This window comes from Hoplias malabaricus, chromosome X2 (assembly GCF_029633855.1).
Source record: "Hoplias malabaricus isolate fHopMal1 chromosome X2, fHopMal1.hap1, whole genome shotgun sequence".
Lineage (NCBI taxonomy): Eukaryota > Metazoa > Chordata > Actinopteri > Characiformes > Erythrinidae > Hoplias > Hoplias malabaricus.
The window spans coordinates 16436901-16464244 of record NC_089819.1 but is presented as its reverse complement, the minus strand read 5'-3'; the positions used below and the strand labels follow the sequence as shown (position 1 = coordinate 16464244).

The 27344-nt window shown below is 41.3% G+C and overlaps 1 protein-coding gene across 3 annotated transcripts in view; it reads left to right on the top strand.

The window, feature by feature from the left end:
• The window catches only part of LOC136677543 (cotranscriptional regulator ARB2A homolog), a 172399-nt gene extending 149979 nt beyond the window's left edge, over positions 1 to 22420 (top strand). For 2 of the 3 annotated variants that reach the window (XM_066655124.1, XM_066655123.1), the window contains exon 11: positions 19749 to 22420. In XM_066655124.1, coding sequence (XP_066511221.1) covers positions 19749 to 19912 — 164 coding nt within the window. In that variant the 3' untranslated portion in view covers positions 19913 to 22420. The remainder of the gene's footprint in view (positions 1 to 19748) is intronic. The other variant, XM_066655122.1, reaches the window with a different exon arrangement.
• Positions 22421 to 27344: the final 4924 nt, after the last annotated feature.

Sequence of the window (27344 nt, the reverse complement as noted above, 5' to 3'; positions counted from 1 at the left end):
TGTATCCCAGGGATCTCTATCTAATGCTTTACTCCTCATTTCCAGAGACCTTCACTACACATGGACCCACCCTAGACCCAGCAGATGAGCAAAGTCATCCAGCTTTGTCTGCACTCTGACCTGGGCTGGGAGTCAGATAGCCCCCCTTTTCTATAGCTTCCACGCCTTGTGTCTCGGGTCCCGCTTAGTGCCAAAGGTGCGGGTGAGTGACGTGGCACTCTGGCTGACCCTGACTCTTGGCTCGGCCGCTGATTTAATGGGATTAGCTGGGTAATGCAGACTCTGTGTCTGTTCTTCTCACCGGGGCCTTTTTTTAGCCCCAACCCGCAAGGTTGTGCCAGCGTTCATGGGGTCGAGGGCAACGCATCGGAGCAAGCAGGCAGGTCGGCAAGTTGGCTGGGGTAGATTGGGCTGGGTCTCTGTCTGGGTGCCAGGGCAATAGAGAGGCACCTTGTGGCAGTGGATGCTTAGGTATGAATAGTGGGGGGGGGGGGTGGGGGGGCAGAGTGCCAGTCACTCTCCCGGCCTTTTCCCAAAAACAGAGACAAAATCTGAGAGTCAAATGAGAGTCAAAATCATTTTCACCAGTAGGAGTAAGTCTCAGAAGTTAATATAGATATATCTGACGCATTCTTGGATTTCCTTCTCCTCTGCAACATGCTTAGGACACCTTCCAGGTTCCCATGTGTGGCAGTGATTGGCTTTGATAATTGCTCAGGCGAGCATGTGGAGCAAATCTGCTATCCGTGCAGCCTGGTGCAAAGCTGCCCAAGACTCTCTCAGGCCTCAACTCTATGTTCATTCTTCCTCTTTCTTTCCCTTCTGGTTCCCTAGTGCAGTCATTATGGATACACTGATTACAATATAGGTAGCTTTTAGTTGGTTGAGTTTTTTAATGTAATCGGAAATATTTGAAATAGATATATTTCAGAGAAAATTAATCGTTACATTTTAAAGGAACACAAGGTAGTATTTTTTACCTAAAAATTACAGCTTCATAATTATTGCGATGCTTCACTGACACTGAATCAAGCCTCTGTCATTGCTACACCAGGCTCAACACTGCAGAAACTTCACTGGGTAACTTTTGGAGGAAGGTAGGAAACCACACACACTCACAAACCCTTCCCCCTGCCCCTCGGTTTCAGTGTGGTGCTATGAATGTAAGCAATATTCAGCAACTGTAAGGAGTCCAGAAGAAAAAAGACCAAATCCTATCTAGTGTTCTGTTAAATATGTTTAAATAAGAATGGATCACAACACTACACACAATTTAAATCATTTAATTAGATTTTAAGCAAACGTTATGTTTGTATTATAACCAATAAAGTCATAGTTCTTTAGTCATACTTCGCTCACATATAAACTTCTGATTCAGCTCAAGAGAAACCCGTTTACTAGTTTTGTCCAATAAATGAATGTAAAGTTTTAATTTAATGTACCATTCTCCTATATACATTACATCTATGGTATAGAAATGACATAAATAACTAAATCAACCAACTACTCAGTTATGAATCTTTACTCACATTAGCTGCACACAATAATGGAATGTTAAAGCTATGTTTTAGTTTTCTTCCACATTAATTGTGAGCAGTATGACAGTAGTTTACAGCTGTAATAAATTAGCATTATGACCGTTCCTTTTTTGAGTGAATTATTGAACTCTGCCTATGCATTTCTTTATAAAGAAACATTTATTAATGTTGTATAGTTATCGTACAATTTTTTGTGATATTTTAGCCATATTCAGACATGAAAAAATAAAACGTCCAACCCAGCAATGCCTTCCACCTTTTGTTGTTAGCCCTTTTGCGTACCACTGTACATTAGAGACCAGTCCTCCACTCTGCACTGCTGGACCGTCTTATGTCGGGCCGAGTCGTCCAGCTCCATGACGACAGACTGCATTTGAATGGCACAGGTGCGCTCTGGCCACTCTCGGGTCAGTTTGGGCCGGGCCTATTCTGACAGCTCTTCCACATGCGTCAGTGCACAGGTGCGCTCACCGAACACCTGTGCACCCGTGGCCTCAGGACACAGACGAGCTAGAGTTCCACCGTCACTGAAAACAGGACAGAGAAGTGGGGGGAGCGGAGGGGTGGTCCTCAGTTTCAGTTCAGGCAGACGTGTTGTGGCTACCGTGCCGACATCCAGACGTCTTCTGCATGTGCAAAACGACATACTAGGAGACGCACACGTGTTCGTTTGCCGTGGCGTATGATTAGGTTACCTGGGTCTTTTGTTTCCACGAGGTTCTGTCAGATTTTGAATTTCTCGCCTGAATCCTGTTCTTGGCTCTTTCTGTGTCTCGGTCTTTCTCATTCTTTGGGAACAGTTATTAGGAGATTTGTCAGCATGAGAACATGACAGACGGATGTGGCCAGATCGGCTGGCCAAAAACAATATTTAAACATTTAAATTAGGTTTATCGTAAGCCTGCTCACTTTCACCGAGCAACGGCGAAAAAATACAGACACAGAGTAGATATTAAGTGGATTTATATTCTCCCAGCTAATCCCTCCCTCTGCACTGTCTTTCCCCCTCTGTCTCTCCCTCCCTCACTTTTATAAACACGTGTTGTAAAGCCAAGTATCTGTAATTAGCAAACGCAGTAAACCCTAACGGAGAGGTCATGAACATTTCTCTCATAGATCCGTCTGTATTCTTTTTTTCCTCTCAGGGTAAATGTACCATATGGGCCCTATACTACCAGCATTCACCAAATTAGCATTTATTAATTCACTTACACTGGTAAAGTTTCCACATGCTCACAGTGAGTTTAGACCATTTTAAACTTCTGTATTAATAATTCAGATCAGGCTGACAGACTGGACTGGGATGAATAGGTGAACGTTGATATGTCTGTCTTCTCTGTGTCCCCATTTAAGCAACACTGACTAGATAATTTTTAATGTTGCTTCTTGTCAAGACTTTCACACATCCTACCTACACCTTCTCCGTGCTAGAAAGCTCTGTACACACACACACACACCTTCTTATAAAAGCCTCATCCTACTATTATATCTAAAAATTCCCTCTCGCCTTTCTCCTATCATCAAGCTCAGACCAGACCTCCATAAAGAAGACAGAAGAAATCAATACTTTTCTATTACGAGCTAACATTTATAAACTTTTATTTAGCTTTTACTCTTCTCCCACCTGCTATTAGATGACTCCATTTCTCCCTTAGTTATGATAGGAAGGGTAAAGTGCTCTCTATAAATCATAAAGAAAAAGTACAGAAGATCATCTCAAGCTCACCTGTCCTAGTGTTTCACTAAGTAGAGTGATATCCAGCACCCTCCACTGTATTGCCATTGGACAGCAATAATAATAGAAGGAGACAATAGAGGAAAGTACTCAAAGCCATTATGTGAAGCACTTTTTTGGAGCTATCTATCATCCTGATAGATGTTTGAAAGGGTTATTCACTAATTGTGCCATGATGGCGTTCCATTGATTGTTATTAAAGCTTATGAAAGAGAATAGAGAAATATGAACTGCCTATTTATAGTGAGTTAATTCGACTAGGGCAGTGCACTCAGATTCTTGGGCATTCAGACTTTTTTTTTCTTTCCCCCACTTTGGACATTGATGCCGATTGTAAAAGCTGAGATCATTTGTCATATCAGAGCTGCTTTCAGATTTGTTATTAAGCTTTAGGCAGTCTAAAAGCAGATTCTTGCAAAAATTATAGTAATTTTGAATTGTGGTTTTGCACCATGAGTAGAGAACTGCAGTTTGAAAAAGAGTAAGAAAGTCAAGTAGGGAAGAGAGGGAGGGTGAGCAGGGGATTAAAAGGAGAGAGAGAGAGTTCCCGGTTGTAGTATCGTAACCCTTTCTCAGTCTTCTGGGCATGCTCATTCCTGCTCAGGGGAAAAAGAGTGCGCTCACATCAGATAAAAAATACACAAGACAAGGCTGATAGAAGAGCGAGATCACTGCTCCCCTCGGAGACAGCAGGGGAAATATGTGCAAGCGCAAACAGTTTGTGGGAAGAGCGCGGTTTGAATTAATGCATGAAGTAAAAGAGGAAAATAATGGAATAGATGAGTGGGGTTATCGCAGGATGAAGGATAGGAGAAAGAATGGATGACACTGATAGGCAGCGCTAGTTGAAATTTTATCTAAATTTTACCAGGGTCACCCTCATGCAAAACAGGCCTCGAAAGGGGAATATCGCAGACTTGTTGGTAATAAAACACTGTCAAAGGTATCAGACATTGGGGCTGAACCTTGGGTTTCTTTTTTTGCCATTTAGGAGCATTGATAAGCTGGTATCAAATCTGCACCAGTGGAGGAAGTGAGCCTTTTCATAGTTTATGGAAACTCCCTTAGGCAAAACATCTGACCACTCTCTATTAATCAGCCTCTTTCAGAGCAATTAGTCTTATAGCTATGGTCAGGGACACAAAGGCAAGGTTACTCAGTCGAACTACATGCCATGTCCCTTTCCAAACAACAAAGAATGTATCACTTTCTGCACAATGTCAAACAACCATTGAAAGTATGAGCAACATTTCACGGCTATACTCTGTCTGCCTCAAACATTGCATGTAGTTGTATGAGAAAGTTCCTGAAATTGACTTGTTTGTGCCCTACTTGTTGTTTTGTGAGGGTGGGCAAGCTTTAGAGTACACTTTCTACAAAATGAGAAGTTATACCACAGTGAACCTTATAAAAATATGAAAATAATAATAATACTGGAAAATCTATACTTGTTTAACTCAATTCATTCATTTGACATGGACATTCTGCTAGTGATTCACCCAAATTTGTAAACAGAACTATGAAAAGATGCTATAGTTAGAGCATGGATGAGTGAATCGTCTACATTTCTCTTTCAACGGCTTTTCAAATGTGATCTAATCTAAATAAAGACTTGTTGTATTTTTTACTCAACGCTGTAAAAGTGGCTTTAAAAAAATCAAGATCTTTCTGGGGGGCTTGCAAACAATCTCACAAGTGTAAGTGTAGCCCTCAGGCAAGTTAGTAAAACGCCTTTGGAGTAACGTCTCCAAATGCTTCAGCTTGTGAAACCACATGATGGAATATATCATCCATAAACCAGTGGTGCTGCAAAAGCACCATCATAACATTTTAGAACATCAATCCAACACGAGCGGCTTGGTTTGGAGATGCCAGGGCTCCAGAGGTCAGCACACTGGTAAAGAAGTGGAGAGAAACAAGGATTTAAACCGCGCCAGCAGCCCCATAACCAAAGGCGCACGGTAATAAAACTCGAGCCGATTGGGCCGTTTTGGGGAAGGATTGATGGCTGTGGGTGCTATTGAGGAGAGGGAGGGATTAACGAGGCACTTAAGCCTTGGGTAGAGACGTTGAGGGGGTGGGGGGTTTGTTAGTGCGAGGAGGGGTTCGGTTGAAAGTGAGTCTACAGTGCTTGCTGGATTGCAGTAGTCCCTTTTTGCATGGAGAGAGAGAGGGCACCGGCACCCATAAAACATGAAATCCTATCACTTAGCAGCTGAGTGCAGATAAAGCTGTGTTTGAACTCTGAGACATAAATTACACACAGTAAACAGAACAAAGGGAATTTACACAGTGAAGTTATGATGGGGGGTATCTTTCTGCACCACCCACACTTTAGCCACCATATCTATTTCTCTCTCACACACACACACACACACTTGTTGCCAAGCTTTCAGGTTGCATTTTTGTATTACATTTTTGATATTATTTCCTGATGTTATGCTAATAATGAGGATTTCGTTGAGCCACCCAAACATAACTTCACAGAAAGAGAAAGATTTTCATTTTAAAATGTTTTCAATTAATTTAGTCTTACCTTGACAATTTGCATCATGATGATGCACATTATAAATTCTTTACAGTGGGATTCAAAAGTCTAGAGTCACACTAGTCACAGCCACAGATGCGCCACCCACAGACAGAGTCTGATACCGTCAGCACACTAATCTGGCCTCACTGTCAGGATTCTGCCAGTTGCATTTTGATTGGCTGTCCCTGCATCTGCTCTTACAGCGATACTTCAGTGCATCAATTCGTATTGGCTCTGGTATTGGTCCGACGTGAAAGACTGCCAACAAACCTCACACCAAATTTGCAGTCCTTTTGCGTGTCAGTCAAATATTTTTTCCCTGCAGTAGTAGGCGGTTGTTGGCCTTGTTAAATCTCTTCCTTTAGAGTCTGGCAATGCGAAGCTAGGTCCATACTGACATGGGTAAAACGCAAACTGCTGTTTTTGTGTTTTGGCTACACTAGTGTTTTCACCCCATTTCTCAGAAGATCCTCGTCCACGATAAAACACAAAAACGACAGAAAAGGTGAATGTTGAAGATGACCCATGACTGCTATGTCATTTTGTTTATATAAATGCCACATATCAGCCAACCTGCAGTGTTGCATGCCAAAACACTGTCTGTGTGTATACAGTGCAGCTAAATATGAAATTAATATACCTAATATAGTAAAGGGCATGAGGGCAGTTGTTTCCATTTTGGATTTGTAAAGGTCACATGACAACCTTGCATCCATGTTTCTAAAAGCTACATTTTCTCTTATTCACACTACAATGCAAAGCTGCATCTCCTAATTACACACTTGGGAGAGTGTATTTGAACAGATGTTATAGTGGGGATAAATGGGCAAAAGGTACAAAGCTTTATCTAATTTAAATATCAGTGGAAGCCGTGAATTGTTACTGTTCAGTTTACCTTTTAAAACTGTTTAACAATGTCTGTACAATTATTAGATTGCAGTGTAATAAATAAAGCTCATTGTGACAGCCTTATTTACCGTGGCCTGTTTATCAAATGTGGCATGAAGAGGTTGGCAGGACAATTCATTCTGCATTCTAAGCCATGCAAATCAAATGCTTGTTTAACAGATTACAGAGTGCTAAGTCTGTAAAAATGATTTGATGCAGCGTATTTCAAATGCAGTACTGCTTAAGTTGTGTAAAGGAGTAGGATGGGATACAGGACATGTTTCTAGCGCACACCTGTTTGGAACCCGTCTTTTAAAAGGAGCTGTCACGGCCCAGCTGTGTTTGCTTTGCAGAGTAGCATTTATTTATTTTATATACAGTCAAAATGGTCATTGAGTTCTTTATTTTCTACACTGTAAAAAAAAATCCGTAAAATTTACGGTAAAATACTGGCAGCTGTGGTCACGTTTTTGGCAATCATAAATTTTACATTTAAGGACTGTTTTGTTTACAGTACATTTCAGTTAAAAAACAGATATACACTGTAAAAAACATGGTATTTACATAAAAATAACAAATAAACATTGTTTTGCTATAAAATTAACATGTAAATTGTGTGACAAATTAGAGAAAGGAGACTGAGACATAGCCATATTTAGATATAGCCAAACTGCATCATGTATTCAGCCCTTAAAAGAAGATATTGCTGAAAGGACTAAAGAAATGTTCGGTATCTGGGTGCCACACGCGGAACACAGGCTGATGGTGAACTTTCCTGACCAACACACGTCTCAACATAATATGCACAAAAACACAAACACACACAGTGATCACCCGAATGCAACCCAAAATCAGTAAGTCTCAAAGACAGAAAAAAACAAAGAAACTCTGAAAATCACAGAAAATATGGAGAAGCAAAGCATGCTGGGAGCTCCCTAATGAGTCTCAGCTCCTCCCAGTCCTTGGACACTTGTACCATCCCTAATGGTTTGTGTGTTTAACAGTGAAATAATGTATATTTTACAGTAAAGAGATGTAAAAAATTGTATTTTGGCTGATAAAAGTATTTACGGTATTTCACTGTTACAGAAACTGTTTTCAACCTTTTTAGAGTTTACAGTCATTTACTGTCATGGTTTTACAGTTTTCCACCGTAAAATTTACAGACATTTTTTACAGTGTAGGAGATATTTCTGTGGACAACAACCACTCTTATGAGGAAAGCAAAATTTCAGCAAAGCTATCACCATCAGATAAGCACTCCCTAACACTCTTATGTTTCAGAAACGGGAAAATCCAGGTCCAAATTTTCTTCAGATCTGATAAAATTGTGTTATTTTCAGTGTTTACATCCACTGATTGGCTGTCAGGAAGCCAATAATATTAAAGAAAATAGACTACAAAATATTGCAAGTCAAATAAATATGCTGAGGTTCACTCAACCATTGACTTCCTGTCCCAGAGCCCAGACCTCAACATCATTGGGATTACTTCGGTGTGGAGCAGAAAACGCGACCAGATTCTAAGACTCTAGCTTTTAATTTGTGTAAAAATATCCCTGAAGATACCTTCTGAAAAACTGAAATTAATCTAGAGGTTTAATAAATGAAGGATAATTTTTTCACGTTTTCTCAGGACAGTAGGTCAGTAAATCAGGTTTGTCGTACATATTCTTTTTACATTTTCACGCATACACGCTCTCATACACTCACACTTCACTCACACCCTCACTATCAGAGGCACCTTTGCACCCGTTCTGATCTCTTCAGACAATGTTATCTCAGTGTCCTGCTTCATATAGGTTGGAAGCAGTGAAAGCTCTTGGCTTTACATCCCTTGATCAATATGATATGCTGCGGGGTGAAAGTTTGCTCTTCTTTAAGCACTCTCCTCCCTCCTGACAGGTGAGAACGTATCGATCATTTTATTCTATTTGCTGCTCCTCTCGCTTGCTCTCACCTCTGCAGTCGATAGAGCAGGATTGAGAGAGTCTTTTGACCCCTCACTATCCACGCGGTCTTGTCCTAGCTCAGCCCCAGATCCCTGATATAATTTTGATTAATCATACCTGGCTCCACGGTCACAGCAAGTTGATACATCTGTGTGTCCTACATGAGTGCGGGAGTCAGATGTCAGCCACATTGTCAGATAAAGGTCTGTGGAATTGGTCATGGTGGTGTGTGTGTGTGTGTGTGTGTGTGTGGTTTTGCCCCTAGCAAGGACAGATTGTGCCTCTTTTTGAGGTCAGTGTGGCCATGAAACTGAAGCATAAAGACAGGTGACCTTGCTGTGGAAACCACCCCACTAAATTAGCCTTGCTCCATGCGTTCACATTTTCTCTCTCTCTCTCCCTGCATTCCTACATCTCAGTTCATCCTAGTGGATGTAAACGAGGGTAGAGAGCAGAGACAGGTTAGTGGCTTCAGCCCCCTGTACTCATCTGTGGAGAGAAAGTGAGATAATTATTCTGTCTCTGACTCGCATGACATGAAAAATACATAACACTGAGGGCTGAGGCGGACTATCAGAAGGTTAACTCTTCCTACGCTTTGTTTATGCTTCAAATGAGACGCTTTCAGACGCCAGCTTTTGTTGTTTGTTTGTTTGCATGGCTTTGTTTGGGTGGGCTGTTTGCGGTGAACTTTCTGCCCCTGCTCGTTATGTTTGACTAAGTTTCTAGGATTGATCGGAAACTGGCCACCTGTCCGCTAGTTTCTCACAACTGCTAATTTTGGCAGCTTTTACCGTATGAATCATTCTCTTTTTGTTGTTGTTGTTGTTGTTTTTTCACAGTGTTTGTGTATTTTGTGAACACATTCACATCAGCTCTGTACATGACAAGGGGGACGTTTTTGTAGCTACTAGTTTCACCAACTTCAGCTGTGTTTTTTTAAAAATCTTTTCAGTATTTTTCACTTTTTCACTCTGTTTTTTTTTTTACTTCGTTTTGTATTTATTTGCAGAAGACGCGTTGTGGAATGTCTTTGTTAGGGATAGAAAACCATAGTAAAACCCTTTGGATTGCTAGTTATTTTCCTATTTGTTGTGTAGACATTAAATTTTTCTCTTTCTCTCTCTTCCTCATACCATCACTCTCTGCTGGTGCTGTCCAAATAGTCCAAGGTCAAATTGAAGGCTTGCAGAGGTTTTTTTTTTTTTATTTTTCTTTGAAATTTTTCTCTCTCCTGACAAATTGCAGTCTCATGCTCGCTCAGTGCTACTATCACACAGCACAACTGGACGTTTTGGGGTTAAACGTAGGTCAAAGACTGAATTAAAAGAGCTACAGAATAAATGCAAAAACGTAAAAACCATTTGCTCATTGTTGATTACTGCATTCAGTTTCGTTAAGGTTCAAATGTCCTTTGAAACTAACAGGATTTGTTATAATCTGCTTGAAATTAAAAACACTTAGAATTGCTTTCGGTCATGGAAGTTTGTAAGTGAATATTTCGAACAATTATTACAGGCAAAATTTCCCTGAAGTGAAAAGGCCTGTATGATTTGAAGCACAGTATGTTTTCACAAAAACGAACATTTCTGTCTTATCAGTGTCCACGTCTGCCTCGCCCCGTCCATTCCTCACCATCTGTAGGCCGGGGGAATCCCGTACCTTTGCCCTCGTGTCCTCCTTCCACTGTCTGTCCTGAAACAAACAGGGGAAATCCAATTTAAACAACCACCCAGTACAGAGGGGCCGGGCCCCGTCATTGAGGCTCCCCAGCCGGCTCCTGGCCGGGCTCCTGACGCAGGGAGCCGAGCAGACAGGAGGTCGTTCGGAAGTTCCTGTCAATTAGCGTCCTCTTCGTCACCATGGCCTGACCTTCAGCTGACCGCCGTGCTTCCTCCGGCCCTCTGCTGAGTAAACAACAACGTCTAGTTCATTTGAAGACCTGCCACAGAGCCAAGTGTAATAACATCACTCATGGGGTTGATGTGAGGGTAGAAAGTGTGTGAACATAAGTGTCAGACAGTGTTTAAATGCATATTAAGAAGATTAGAAGAAAGTTTGAAAGAGAATTTTGTGGCGTAGACCATGACTTCTCTCTGTACCTGTTCACAAAAATCCATCACAGTACTTTCTTAAAAATCATGATAAAGTAAAATAAATTTTTTTTGTTATGTTAACAAGTTGAAACAATCAAAAATGTTCCCACTTAAAACCATGCCCCTTGATTGGTTGGTTGGTTGGTTGATTGATTGATTGAAAGAAACATAAAATATCTTAGATTATCTTAGATTAACTTAAGAATGTATTACAGGAAATGAAACAAACAACTGGTAAGATGATGTCATAATGGATCACTGTCCAGTTACAGAGTAGGCACTTTACTCACTGTGGTGTTCGGGCTCTTTGTTAAGAATCTTAATCTATATTTTTAGAATAACATAGGAAACTATTATAGAATTAATTATGATAGCAACAAAATATTTACATATTTTAACATTGATTAACTCATCCTACCAATGAATTTCGTCAAGTAATTACTATATCGTCAAGAAATCTACTCGCTGAATAAGTAATCGTTGGAGTCAAGCTTGAGAATGGAAGCTAAACCTTTTTGGAAGATACCCATATGAGGTTGTTTTTGTCTTTGATGTCAAGTGTTGATAACTCTGATTCTAGTCTGTGTACACATGTACTGACCATATGAACACTCGGAGCATCCCAGGAACACGGTCAACTTAATTGCATTACATACTCGCTACAAGAATTTTTCTTATGCATTACCAAGTCATTACCAACATACTTATACTGGCTTTCTCTCCATACAAGCACACATTAGCTCACACTCTGTAAGGGTTCGTCCCCTGGTCTTGCTGAGTGTGTGTGAACCCCATTAGCACATTCCCAGATAGCAGCCAGGACCCTTTTATCTCCATCCACCCATTAATTACACTTTGTTCCCCTAAGTGATCTATTTCTGCTCTGCCCCGCCCCCGCTGCCCACTCCAGGCCTATCTCTACTACCACTCTCCCCCCTCCAAGATAACAGAGCTAATGTGGGGACAGCAAGGTCAGCCCGCCTGCCTGGCCCAAGTGAAGTGTAACCCCATGCATTAGCCGCTAACGCTAACACCGTCATGTCTGCCACCAGTCGTACATGGGCCACTCTGAAGACGACCCCTAATTGCAAATGGCAGCACAGCCAGACAACAGTCTCCATACTCGAGACGCTCTCAGGATGGAGAGTGGACAGGAAGTTCTCTACCTGAGAACCGTGGAGGGCTCTTTACAGCTGAAGTTTGTCTGAGTGTTGAGTCTTGTGTTTGGGACCAGTGATGACATTTGGCATAGTCACTGATTCATACTGGGCACCACACACTAACATCTGTTTGAATATCCACTGCACCTACCAACATGTGTTTTTGAACTGTGGGAGGAAACCCCTGCAGACAAAGAGAGATAACACCAAACTACTCAGAGATATCCAGCTAAATTAATTGATACCGCTGAGTAGTTTGTTGTGTTCTCTCCTTGTCTGCAAGGGTTTCCTTGTGGTCCTGATCCTTGGTCTGAGGGCTTATTTGCATATTGCAAAGAACAGTGTCACAATAACAGTTAACCACATGACTTGGACATGCTCATTACTAATCCCAAAATAAAAAAGAAAGTCGCCCCATTAAAGCAGTCACCGGAGCAGTTATCCATTTGCTTGTTCTCATTGGAAACTGTAAAATCACTATCTGTTTGTGGAACCCCAAGCGTTCTGTGTGCTACTATGTCCTCTACCACTATATTAAATATGCATGAGACGTTGTTTCTTCTTGATGTCTTTTGTTTTTTGCCGTAGCCACCGTGCAGGTTCATTTAGTGTGCAATTTGGATTGGAAAATGTATTATTTTGTGTGATCAGAGGAACAAGATGACTAATGAGTGGCTTGTATTTCTGTTATTTTGTTTTCCTGATCAAGACATTCCACTGTGAAATAAATGAATGAAAATCTGGGACTGACAACTGCTATATTCCATGATACGAGTATCATGGAATATAGCAGTTGTCAGTATGTTTGGATTTTGGACACGTTGGTGATGCTGCATTAGGACTATGATAACCCTGAATTGTCAATAATAGTTTATGCTAATAGTAGTAACAGTAAAATTAAAAGGTAAAAGCTAGTTTCTCTTGACTTTGGTGTTGGTGTGATTGACATTATCTGATTTACACCTTGTTGCATCACCCTACACTTACACTTTAAAGTACAGTGCAGTATCTCAGTTATGCATGAAATCTGATCAAATCTGTGAACTGGTTCACCCAGTTTGCATTTTTTTCCCTCTCAGCCTTGCTCAGTGTTCCTGTGAGACTTGTGGACTCACATCTCAGCCAAGCCAAAGACTGATCCTCCTCACTCCAGTTTACACACTGTCAATATGGATGACACATGTGCCATGGCTCAAAGACTAGAGAGCTTGCTCCTGTTCTTGACTCCTGCTGCTCCCTTTGTAAACACACTCAGCCCCATGCCCTTATTTATGTATTGAGCAGCTATTGATTCGGCTTGTGCCTCTGCACTCATACACTCACCCGCATTGTCTCTGAGTTATCAAGGTCTATGATTTTATGGGACTCGCCCTGCCCTACGCGAAGCACAAGGACTTTCAGCGTAAGCCTAGCTCTGATGGATTCATAAAGCGTGCTGTTCTTCTTTTGTAATGGCATTTGTTTCTTCACTCTTAAGAATTGCTAAGTAATTAAGTGGCGTAGTTAGGACCTATGGAGGTTATTAAGGCCTTTTCTGTATAGAAGCAGCTGATTTGTGTGCTCTAATCTGACATCGGTTCCGACTTGTCATACCTTACAAGCAGCAAGAGAAGGAAGTGTAGATTGTTTATTCCCCAATGTTTGGCCTTATTGCATTTGTTTATCTATAGGCTTATCTGAAGATGCCAGACAATAGCTGCTTCCCTTTATAGCCTTCGACGTACGTAATAATAGTGCTTATCTTGTACTGTATGCCTAGACAATTGTGTTGTGACGCTCAAAGAGTAGTATAGTGTACCATGTGCTATTACAGCTCTAGCACAATGCATGATAAGCACTATATAAACAAGTGCTAAATATGACATTACTCTGTCAGTAAACACTTAGCTGTAAATAAAATCTGGAATTTGGAGTCTTTTTATGCTTTTGTCTGCGTTAACAGTGTCCCAAAATAAAATCTGCCACTGCATGTGCAATTTTTTTCAATTGATACGCCACATTCCATTGTGCGCTCCTGTCACATCCCATTATGCTAGGCTAAGCTTGTGTGAATTAGCTCTCTTCTAGGCCTGTGTCTGAGTCGCATTGTACACAGAGACTGACGTTAAGCCTCGGTTCATTTGTTACCATGTGATTCTCCCTCCTTTCATTCAAGTATTCGTCCTTTTTCTGTTTACCTGATAGCTGGAGGGAGTGACAGTCATGTCATAAAGGGCTGCTTGTGCTAGACAAGCAGCTGGGCATTTTAATTGTTGCCAGTTTGCTCCCAGTGGATTGAAGTGTAAGTGTGTGCGTGTGTTTGCGTGTGTGCGTGTGTGTGTGTGTGTGTGTGTGTGTGTGTGTGTTGTGCACACCCATGTGAAGGTGTATATTACCCTCTCAGGCTCTAAAGCACTCTCTGTGTCTTGTGTCTCTCTCCTAAATCTCAGCAGACTAGCTGTCTAATCATCAGTTGCGCTGTGAAAAAAGCTAGCACCGGCATCAATCTGCCTTGTCTCCTTCATGAATATGCTAGCACCATGATGATTAGCCAGAGGAGCTTAGGAGTTGTTTGCTCTCCGGGCTTCCCCGTCACTGTCGTTTGCTTTTGTGCCCGCTCCTCCCCGAGTTATCTCGGAGATACGCAGTCATTTGAACAGGGCTAACTTAATCATGCTAATGTGGACTGAGGTTGTTTGACTTGCCAACAAATTAGACCTCAAATTAGCCTTGAAATCTCCTGTAATTTTACTGCACTGTCAGTGATGTTTCTTTTTTCTTGCCTTGCCCTCCTCCTGGATATGAGACATGGTGCTCTATCACACAGATAGGTGTGATACACAACGGGTGTAAAATACAGAAGGTGTGAGATGTAAAAACAGAAGGTAGATGTTCGGTAAGTTTTTAAAAATGTATTTTATAATATTAAACTATCTCTTACATTTTAAACAAATAGAATATAAAAATGCGCTAAATTATGGTAATGATAAAGGTATTTTTGTTCTGTCTTTGGGAGAGTTGAGTGGAGTTAGGGTACCTTCCTCACTAGCCAACTTTAAGCAGAACTTAATTTACCTCCTAAGCCCTAATGGTCATGTGAGACTAATGTGTAGTCGTTAGGCCATTCTTTCAATTGAGCCACTCGACCATTCAAGCCTATGTCCTCAGTATTTGAATACTTACCACACCATAAGCCACTGGCAAAGAGGAGAGCTTCATAGTGGATAGCCCAAACTGGCCTTGCTCTATGGGTGTCAATTTTCATCTTCATAAGCTGTGATCTTTATTACACACACAGTCTTGTAAATGGAAAATGAAATAATAATAATAAAAAAAAGAGTTAAATCTTGTGCGGTTGCCGTGTAAGTCCTGGTTCAGGGACACTCTGGGCACGTGCAGTGGACCACACATTTAATACTGGCATAGTTCAAAACTCCTCAATTTGAATAATGTGGAAAGAGAGTTGTGATAACTTTGTGGTTTTCTCTCCATCTCTCTCTCTCTCTCTCTCTCTCTAAAGTGAATTGCAAGTCCTCTGAGCAGGCCCTGCAGCCACTCGTTCAGCTTTTCTCATTTATGGTTGTGTAATGAGTTCTGCCTCTGTTTGCTCCAACGACAATAATAAGTAAAGTAATTAAAAGAGGCAGAGAGGGGGGAAAACATCAGCAGACACCATCCCTTACATGGGCAAGTGTTGACAGCGAATTGCATTAGAGTGGTGTGACTTTTTGATGAAATTGTAGGTGCGTGTGTTTATGGGTTTTCCCCTCCTTTGTATCTGCGAGTGTGAGTGTGTGTTTTTATACATTAATTTAATTACACCCAGTATAAACAAGGCATGATTTTGCCACAACAGTAATAACTGTAAAACGTGCTTCCAGCATTGGGCATGAAGTGCGATGCTGCATGCTTTTCTAAGGGAGGGGGGCTGTTGCGGCGAGGTTGTATATGTGTAAATATAGATTTGATTAGCCGTCTTATGAAACACGGCTTGTGGCTTTGCATATTCTCCATTTACTGAGAGTTGGGTTGGTGCGGTGTGTAAGAACATTGGCACCTCGTCTGGTCTCATTAGTCCCCAAGCTGAGCACACTCAGATCCCCTTTCCCTCGGTCAGGCATGCACCGCCAAAGAGCCAAACCACCAGGGCATCGAGCAAACAAATATCATAGAGAGCCGGGGTTGGAACTCCAACTCGTACGCCAACAGGGACACACACGGCACACACAAGTTCTGTTAGCAGCCTCTTGTTTCCCTTCACTGACAGTGTAGCTTCTCAGTCTGTTCCCTCCTGTTGGAATAAATTAGGAAAACGTGTACATTCCAATATTATATTTGCTCAGGTAAATATTTATATATACATTGTTGTGATTTCTCGATTGTGATGCGAAACATAAACGAACATAAATGAAAATAAATGAAAATACTCCATATTTGTTTATGTATGTATTTATTTATTTATTCATTTAATAAATACTAGATTCTAAGATACCGTTATTTCCCCACCACAGTGCAATTACGACATATCAAAACGCCTGCATAATGAAAGCAAACAATTTTGAAAATTAAATGAAATATGCCAGTCGTGTTCAATCAATTAAGAGACAGGTTTGAATGGCATGCTACAGATGGAGGCTAATTATAATCAGCACACTTTGATATTTTTTTTTTTCTGTTTGGCGTGGAGTAAAACTCACAGCAGTGCTGCGACTGCTCATTCCCCTAGTGTTTGTTCTTTGATGCCTCACCGGCAGCTAGGATTACCATTTGTGACTTATTAGGTAGTGGGGTTATAACTTGTGTTTGTTTGTTTGTTTGTTTTTAAAAACCCTGTTTATCCCAAAGTGATTAAAGAGCTATTTAAAGATCCTGAAAGAATCCAGTTAGGCATTAAGCATCAGACTGATTAGATCTACTGTCTGGAAGAATAATCTCAAAAGAGCGAATCGTAAAGCACACAATGAACTTTACAAACTGTGTTCTGTTCCCGAGCTCTAGAGTGTTGGCGTTCCTTACTGCTCCATGTTTTTAGAACTTATTCTTTCTTTAAGTGCGTATGGAAATCATGTAACTCTGTTAACGTGGTTATGTTTATTTTTGTATTTATTTAAAATTATTACACACTTTCAGTACAGTGCAAACAACACTTAACATCTGGGCGCTTTTAAACCTGGACATTTTCTAAATAATAAACACCATGCACTGAAGTTCCATAGCCAAATAAAATGATACAAATAAACAACAACAACAACAAAAAAAAACAGTAAATTCAAGTCTCCGCAATAAAATTGTTAAATACACTGTAATTGATTTTACTTCATTTACACGTGGTATAAATATTATTTTATGTTATTAAAGATTAAATTTAATTTGTTGCTTATCACAGTTCATCGCCGTTTTTATGCGGCCATGAGTATTCACTGTTCACTCCGTCCTTGCAAAAATAAATGTAATACTCAAGTGATGCCTATTCCAAGCATTAATAAAAGTGTGTAAATACAGCATACTTTATTAAATTAACAAACAGAGCATAGCCTTAGTAATTAAATAAATGTTTAGTTTGATTTTTCTTTTTTTTACTCTTAGAGTAAATGAGCTACTGATAGTTTAATAATCCTCCCAGTTACGTTGTAATGATTTTTTAATTTGACATTAATACTACTTTCATGAGGCAGAAATTTATCAGCTATATCCCTCTGACAGCCAACAGCTTATAAAAAATCCCTCCTGGAAAACAGAATCCCTGGAAAAAAAAGAGAGCGAGAGAAAGAGTGACTGTCATATTTCTTCCTCTTTGTGAGACAGACCCGTCTTCCTGGAGAAAAATGACTCGTAATCCGTGGGCACATCTTAAAGGCATTAATTGAATTTGCGGCCTGACTGCACATGACTGTCCTTCTCCGTTCTCGCCGTATGATCAAGTGTAACCCACACATACACTATTGATTACATTCGACACATCTTGGCAATTAGTGAATGGCACAGTGGTGTAATAAAAGCCTATTAGTGAAGCGCGCTGGCGAGTGCTCGTCAGAGGTTGATGTGGCCAGTGGGGGCGGAGCTCCTGCGGGGGTCGCCCCAGGGCCCCGCGTAATTTGCATTTCTGCTTGGAGATGCACTGTTGCTGACCCTGTAGCGAGGATCAGTGCGAGAAGCTTTCGCCCGCTCAGGAGTTCACCGCTGGTTCAAGGTAACAAAAAGTAAGCCCTCCACCATTGATCACTCCTGAAGAAGAAGGAGAGAGAGAGAGAGGGAGAGGGGGAAAAAAGAGAGAGCGAGAAAGAGAGAGAGAGGGGGCTAGTTGAAGGGAAAGAGAGAACAATTGGAAGCCCTGTGCTTTAAATTGGATATAAATTATAAATAAGAGCCGTGAAGGAGGCGATGTCTTCTTCTCCAGTGGTGTGTTGTGCCAGGACCTACACAGGTAAAGAGATTGTTTGGGCAGGAGTTATTGACTCGCTGATTGCCAGCTTGGTAAACTTGACCTGAGGCGCTGATCACTCGCCAAGCTAGAAAAAACCCATTGATGCACACTCCCTCACACATCTCAGCACTGCTATCTTCATCAATACTGGCCAGACAAAGGTCAATCTAATAAACATGGAGGTCAGTGTGGTGGCCATTTGAGAACTCTTTTGGCATGGGCCTTAAAGGTGCTTTTTAATTGTATCCCTGCGGGTAGGCCCTTTCAGTTCGGTCGCAAGAAAAGAAAGGAACGACAAAAAAGACGTATCGAGCCAATCCTCTATGCACCGCGCAGAAAGTGCTTTCAGACAAAGGCACTGTTGAACGTGAGAAATCAGTGGGGTTGTAAAAATTTCAGCTGCGCTCAATAACATGGGGCTGGACAAGTGCTGCTGGAATACTGTACATGGAGAGTGCTCGGAGAGGAGATAACACGCTGACAGATAACACAATAAAACGACAAATTACAGTGTTTAAGTGCCTGGCTCGCTGTTGCTCTCATTGTGGAGAGGTGCCTTAAGGACTTTGAAAAGGTTCGATGAGGACTTTGAAAGGTACGACGGGGACTTGAGGTGTACATGTCACTCCTCCAGAGCCCAGTGACCCGAACATGGGAATTCTTTAACCTGCCGCAAGAGGCAGAAACCGAGCCTTTCCGTGGATGAACTGATAGCTGGGCTTTAGTCACCAGAGAGAACACTCAATCTTCCACCGGCGGTGGTCAGTGCTTCCATTGTTCATTGCTTTGCATACGTCTCAATAAATGAAAAAGTGGTAAGGGATATATACAGAACTTGATACGGCGAGAGCTTGTGTGTGGTACTCCAGGGTTCGACACCAAAGTCTGATGAATCTGCATTACTATAGAAAGGTCAGAAACCACACTGTTTGTGCACTTTCCAGTCGGACTGGCCTGTTTTATAGCTGGGCACATTAGACATAAGATATATGTTAGACATAATTAGGAATGAACTTAATGCTATGGGCCTGAAAGGACATGGAGTTGTCAACAAGCCAAAGTCAAGTCAAATATTGAGCTGTGAATGTTCTCAGAACCACCTTAATATTATTAAATATGTTCAGGATTAACCTGGGAATTTTAGCTTTGGCGCCACTGCAAAGAAAATAAGTAAAGGCAGGTTTCTGACATTTTCACTCTACTGTATTACACTTGCTCACATGCAGGAACTATTCCAAACCGTTCTGCAGCGTCAGTTTTATTAAGTTGTTTGGACACACATCCACAAAAGTCTGAAGTCTTGGACCTCAGCTGTACATCCAACAAAAAAAAATAATAATAATTTCATCTGAAAGGTCACAGCACTGCCCTTTAACACATAATCCGTCTTTATTTTCGTTTTCAGTCTAATCTTTGCATCTTCACTCTGCCTCTGCTCTGTTCACAGGCACTGAGAGACACGAGCTGACTTCATGGAGAAGCTTTCACTCCATCTTCAAGTTCTTTGACAAACATCTGGAGCATCAAATGGATGAAGGCGAGGATGAAGAGGAGCCGTCGAGCACCGTACCTACACGCAGCTCCAACCGAGTCAAGCATGAGGACCTCTAGAACATCAGAGAAGCTCCGAGCCCTCTCCCTCCACCCTGTATGAGTTTCTTCTTTCGCTCTTAATGAAAAATAACCCTCCCCTGCAGGCCCTGCTTCCAGCACATTGTCTCATGTCGTGGAGTGCAGGGTCGGTGTGTATACATCAGAATAGCGTTTTGCATTACTTCTAGATGAGTGCAACTGTCAAAGCAATATGGCTCCACTGCTTGTGCCTCCCCTGGGCTGCTGTGTGGATTCGGTGGCGACCCGTCGGTGGCCAGATTAAGGCTGACAGGCGGCTCCGCACTGCGCCTCGCGGTGCACCTCTAATTGTCCTGACATCGCTCTGAACTGAGCTAATGCCTGGGAAACACATACACGCTCACACACACGCTCTTGTCCCCCCGAGGTCCTAGAGCCCACTTTCAGTCCTCCAGCAGCTCTGCCTATTTTCCTCTGCAGCTTTCTCCCACTTTTGCCTTGACCTGGGTCAAATATGTATTTGAAGTGCTGCCGTGCTTTGGACATTTACATACTTCAGATTCCGGACTTGTTGCCAATTCCGGGATTCGTTCAGTGCTGTGGAACTCGCAATACTTAGTCATTTTGCTCATGAATATACATATTTGACACAGATCTTTCGTGGCAAGTAATAATCTGAGTAGTTGATTTATAATCGTATTAACGTCCGTGGAATTTAAACAGAGAAAGAAGATTGATATCCCGAAAGCCACGAGCAGCGTGCTGTAGGTTTAAAAAAGCCTTTCCTGCTTTTAAATCTCGTAAAGCCACATATCAAGGTTGAGTTTTAAGGATATTTCTTCTGAACAGAAAAGATAAGTCGGTTCACCAGTGTCGGAATATCCGCCGTGTCCTTCCTGCGTGTCAGGATCGGGAGAGTTAATATCCAAAGCATAAAAGGGATTCCTTTAGTTGTTTGCACAGTGTATCCTCCCTTTTTTCCAGTGCTCACGCCTGGTAAATCTCACATTTTTAACATCCTCCGCTCTCCCTATAAAGCACATGTTATGTCACTTTTTTTTGGCATAAACAACAGACATTGTCTTCAAGACAATGTGGTATTAATCAAAGCTTAAAGATACGTCGTTCAGACGCGTCAGCACATCACTCTGCTCTGACTCCAAATAATCTTCCACTGCTCTGTCACTGTGGGGACCGACTTCTAGATCTTTAAAGGCAGGCTATTTCAGTGTTTGCATATTTTACGTTTTAACCAAAATAAATAGTGCACTAAATATATCCACATTCAGGAACATCAGATGCTTTTAGGGGTTTTTTTGTTGTTTACTTTGAGACTGAAGTTTAACTTTTAATAGTGTAGTAGAAGTGAAAAAATGCACAATTTCTTTATCTTTAATTGCAGGACGTTGCTTATTTACTGCTGAGTTGGAGAAGTGAGATCGCTCTGGAATTTGAATACACTTGCCTTAGGAATAAACAAGGCAAATTCAGTTTTCTGTTTTTTTTTTTCTAGTATAGACTACTAAGCCATATGTCGTGAGCCGACTGTGTGTGAGAAGTGCAGCCTTAAACCAAATCCGAATACAGGCCTACATTTGATATGTAAATTATGAAGCGTTTTAACACTTGCTATTTTTTAATCAAGTGATTTCTACATTTATATTGAGAAATCAGTCGTTTTGAATGGGGGATGTTAAAGTGGTTTGTTGGTGAAATGATTATTCGTTATGATTTTAGTTTTCAGTCTTCTGCATATCAGTGTAACGTAAGTCATTCCGAAATCGTTGCTAATGCATCCTACTTTGCCATAGTTGCATTTCCACTCTATTGGCTTTTAATCGTTGATTTAATATTGTTAATATTCTTCTTTTTATGATGATCTGCAAAAATCATGGCTGTTATGGAATAAATAATTTTCTAAGCTTATATTATGACACCATTGTTTATTTGTTGATCTATAACCGCTCTCTGAAATATGTACAGCTCTGGTTTGAAATTAAAAGTCTTCCGTCTGTGTTTAGAAACTAATAAAGAACTTTAGTTCCTTTAAGGAACCAAAACACGTTCTTCAAGCCATGGCTCCGAAGAACCCTTTTTGGTGCCTTAATTTGTACTGGTGTATGCTGTGTTTTTGTTCTCTCCTTCATTCCCCTCCACCACAGTAAAAAAAAAAACGTCTTTACTAGAGCTTTTATTCCTTAGGTCTCACTCTGACTCACACTATTTACAGTCCAGTGCTGGGGAAGGCATCGCTTTCAGTGTGAGGAGTTGTGGTGTCAGAGGTCAGCGCTCCGATAAGGCCGCCTGGCTGCCCTGTTCCCAGGGAAGGTGAGCCGCCGTCCTCACCTGCTCAGCTCACGTAACAGCGCCACAGCTCTGCCGAGAAAGAGGAGAGGAGAGGCCCACACGCACAATGAGGCCAGTGTTAAACACAAGAAGTGTCAGTCAAAGCAGCAGCAGATCAGATGGAGCCCAGAGCAGCACGTTTCTCCTCAAACTCGCACAGTTCCTGCCTTTAACCATCGCCAGCTCTAATTAAAGTGCTTTCACTTTACCTCTCATCTGCATCTTCTTATTCAGTGTTTTACTTCATTTGCATAGACGCGGAAAACTGGATGGATATGAGGTGTGCTTGTAATTACATCTGTTATGTGTTACATGTGTTGTTGATTTTCCACGTGAAAATAAGTTAACACTTCTTCTACAAGGAGTGCATGTTCAATGCGGCATAATCCTGGTCATTTTAGAAGAGTTTAACATAGACGGAGATGCATGAAACACGAGTTGGTTTGTAGACTTTTTTTGTCTAATTTGTTAAATTAAGGAGATTAACCCTTTCTGTGCTTCACTGTTTACTGAAACGTGTTGTCACTCGCAAAATCAATTCATTCATTTGACCAGAAGTGCCTGAACTTTGAAGACTGAAGAGTTTGTGTTCACTGAAGACTAAAGTGGTAGATTCCAAAAAACGCTGGTGTCCTCTATTAGGACTTGACTGTTTTTGAAAGTCTTATTTTGTCCAGGAACCAAACCTTCAGAAGATGTGCAGGTGCTCCATTGGCAATAAATTCAAGTTCATTATGTATTTTTATCAACAGTTCTGCTGCCAGATTAGTTTTTTTGTCAGACTTAATGCTCCAGGGTGAAGATGGAGAACAGACTGGATGTGGTACCAGCCCAGCCATCCTGGTTGTTTGGACAATGAGCAGTGGTCTTCACACATCTCAGAGCAGCTAATGCCGAGTGTGAATATGGCCACTGCGTGATCAGATCGCATTCAGAAGACTCTGTACAATGGAGTTGCTCTGAACTCGCCTTACACCCGAATCCTTCACATGCTCGCTCCCTCTTTCCTGTGTGAGATTTGTCGTGAGCTCCAGGCCGAGTGAAAGCTGCCCTGCCTCGCCTCCGCTCTCCACATCACAGCTCTGACACTTCTCTATTTGCATAATTATATGCTCGCCTCTGAAGGGAAATCTCACCCTTACATTTTACGGGTCAACAAACTGCAACAATCAATGTTTTATTGTGTTGAATAAAAGAAAATCCAAAAACCCTCTCCCTCTGCATGTGCTTCTCTTTTAATATCTGTTCCTCTCCTGTCCATCCATCCATCTATCGCTCTATCTGTCTATTGATCAATCTCTGTCTCTTTCTATAAATCTGTCTGCCGTTCTGAAAAAGTTTGTGGTCGAGTTACTTCTCTATCTGTCCATGTTTCAGTTTTCAAACCTCTTTATTATTTAAACATATTCTCATTCTTTATAAAGTTGGTGTATCTCCTCTTTCATCCATCCACTCTCAACTTTTTAAAATGATATTAATTATTTTCCTCTTTAATTCTTGACTGATCTTTGATGGTCTGTCCATCCATTTCATGTTCATAGTTATTCATGTTCTGCTGAGATTACATTGCTGCTGCAGTCCTGTAATGCCAATGGCACCCACACAGTGTCACACCCACCTGTGTGTGTGTGGCTGCTCCTCCCTGTGTGTGAAGCTGTAGCCCCTGAGCACAGCACACTGTTTTGGGGGATCAGGACAGTGTGGAGTGGTCAACAGCTGCTGCCAGAGGCGTTTTATGTGGCTTTAATGGCAGCTCCTAGGCTCCAGCACTGTGGACTGTGCCGCCCTTTCAATTTCCTCCTCTCTGATACTGGGGGTCATACAGACCACAGAGTAAAAGCCTGGCACTGAAATCAAATCCATTTCAGCAACAGGATCAGACTTTGTGTGTGTGTGTGGGGGGGGGTGGATTTTAGGGCGCTAAAGGAAACTTGTGTAAGCTCAGGTGGTGTGGAGATGTGAGGAGAGATCACAATGGAGGGGAAAGTGAGGAGACGCACAGACCTGGTTTTGTCAAAACATTATGAGCATTAGCCTTCGAGATCATTCCGTCTGTCTGTGTGTGTGTGTGTGTGTTTTATTATTACCTGGACAAATCTCAGGTGCGCCTGAATAAATTACTGCGCATGAACGCAGTCGTTTACTGTGTTAGTGTGACATTGATGAACGGACCCAAATATTCAACAATATGAGCGTTCAGCCGCGGAGGAGCGTTCTGCGCAGGTCAGAGAGGAGGGTCACGGATGAAGCTGCGCTACGCTGAAGCAGATTGTGATCTCTTTAAACGCCCCTTTATCAAAATATAAAACACCCTCCCGAAGGCTGAGGCGAACACCGAGTGTGTAATAACCGCGCGTGAAGAGCGGAACGAAACAATGAGAAATAACGTTATCATCTGGTCATTTACAAACACGGAACACACATCCGTCTGATTTCCGCACGAAGTAGAAACTCCCCAGTCGCCGAGAGGTGATAGTTTCTCAGTGAGGAACCATCTCTAGAACAATTCTAAACATTACACAAAATAACCGCAGACTTTCCCAGCCTCAGAGACACCAACAATTTCAGTACATCCGGAAAATTTTTCATTCATTCAAAAAAAGTATTCATTCATTCATTGTTATTATTATTTTGATATATTATTATTGTCGGGTTTTTTTTTCAGTTTAAAGAGACGTTATAACAATTTCCCTTTAATTTAACTCCTAATTCTAATATAAACTGTGGCAACAACGGAAGGAAATATTAATAATTATTGTATTAGTAATAGATTTGTATTATACCTTTTATACACATATATTTATATGCGGAAGTGACGTTAAATAATTTGCAGTGCACAAGAGATTCGTTTCCCTAAGTTTTTTTTTAGCTTTTTAGTAAGTTTCACGGAAAAAAAAACAAGTGCTATATTTTCCATTCGGTCTCCCCTCAGAACGCAGTGAGGTCCAGCACTAATCCGACTTCATCTCTGTCCAAATAAAAAACACCACTGTTTTTTTTTTCGTTTCGTTTCACTTAGTTTCGTTTCGTTTTCAGTTTTGTTTCACTGTTTAGACGTGTTTTGTTTTGTAAATTGACGACTTGGACAGGTTCCGTGTTTAAAAAAATAAAGAGAAAAAAATTGGTTTCGTAAGAATCTGTTATTAATTTAATAGCTGGACTTTGTTTAGTTTTATTCAACTTTGCTTCAGGTAAAATCTTTATATTAGACTCGCCGCTAGAATCGTAACCACATTTAGTAGTAATTTTACTACATTTTCCTGTGCGTTACTTTATTTGCGTTGCGTTCCTGTGCCTTTAATTGACCCTGATTTGATTTACTTTCTGTGATGTTGCTTTGCTTTATTCTACTTTATTTTGTTTAGTTTTTACTTTATTTTGTTTCACTTTACGGTGTTTTTTTTATTATTAATTTTTATTTATTTATTTATTTTTTACTTTTTTTGTACTTCAAAGTAAAGCACAAATATAAGATAAACAATGTCGTAAGGACCGTGTTGGATACACATCCACACAGGTGCGCGGTACGTTTGCCTCAGAGCTGCTGTACTTTGCGCTCCGTAAGTGCTGTATTTATGTTGTTTAATAAGCAGGCTTCACTTTTCCGCAGATGAGCAGAGCATGGGGAGGTTGACCACACGTCTGTCCTCTTTGTTCCCTCTTCCCTCTCTCTTTGTCCAGTTCTAAGACCGAGGACCTGAGGAACCGGGCCTTAAAATCTCTCGGAGAGAGGAGTAAGATTACAGTAACATTACAGTCCGTCATCTTCAGCTGAGGACGGAAATCCCACACAGAGCGCGAGCTCGGGCGACCCCGGAGAGAGGACACGATAAAACCTGATCCTTTCCAAACAACAAGAGGCCCTTTCAATGAAACCAGATTAGGGCGCTCTAAAGCCCTTTCCAGTACCGCGCTTCCCCAGCTGCCTGTGATGTGGCGCGGCATGGGAGACGCACTGAGTCCTGCTGGGCCGGTGGGCTGTGTGTGGGGGGCTTTATGGCGCGAGGGGGTGGGGGGTGAACCTGCTACTCACTCACAACATTATAGATGAGTCTCATCAACACTAACGGACTCCTCCGAGGCTTTAAGCTCGTCAGTGCATCCTCATTAAGAGCGCGAGCCCCAAAGATGAAGCTCTAAATGAAGTTATTGCCGTCCAATGAAGCCGAATTACAGACACACAGAGAGATGACGACCACCACAACAACGACGATGATGATGGTGATGATGATGATGAAGGGTAGGACTGATGGATAGGGGTCATTATCACATTAGAAAAGTCCTGCCTTTTTAAGGCCTTCTTTATTCTCTTTATTGTGATGATCTTCCTCCTTCTCTTCATTCTAAACCAAACAATATCTAGCAGCTCCACCCATTCCTCCACCCCCAGCTACCCACCAGAGCCAGGAGCCCGGATGAAGCGCGCGTGCAGAGGGAAAAGCCTCTGGTTTCAGGTGTGTGTGAAATGCGCGAAGAAAGCTTTTCCGTTAAAATCACTGAATAGCGATTCTGGAATTCTCCAAATGGGTCCCCGCTGTAACGGCCTGGGTTTACTGTCACACTAATCACGTGTCTGCAATATTTCATCTTCATTTATTAATCTCGAGTTAATTCTGCGTCGAGGAATAAAAACTTTTCAAAATGTTTCAGCACAAAGAGCTTAAAATGTATTTATTATTATTATTATTATTATTATTATTATTATTTAACTGTGTGTGAATCCATTAAGTGGTCTACAGTTCAGACGCGGGTCTAAACTCAGGATAAACACAAGAGTTCTGAAAGATTCAGCTCACCCCTATGTTTTGATGCACTCGTAATAACTTAATGACTCGTGCAATAAGCACAGTGTTGCTCTTTCAGCTCATTGTACAGACAGACTTTCATTTTATATTTGTTTAGAGGATTGTTTTACACGTTGCTAAGATATTTCTCTGATTTTTCAATTTCTTTTCAATTTAAAGCAACGACAAAAATAGATTTGATCAAATGAAACTCGTTTCACTGAAATCTTTAACATTCAAATAATCTGTATGTTTCAGTTTCTACACGAATTTCAAACTTTCAGTGTTCTACACGAATCTGCACTTATTATACAATTATTATACATTCATAATACATTAAT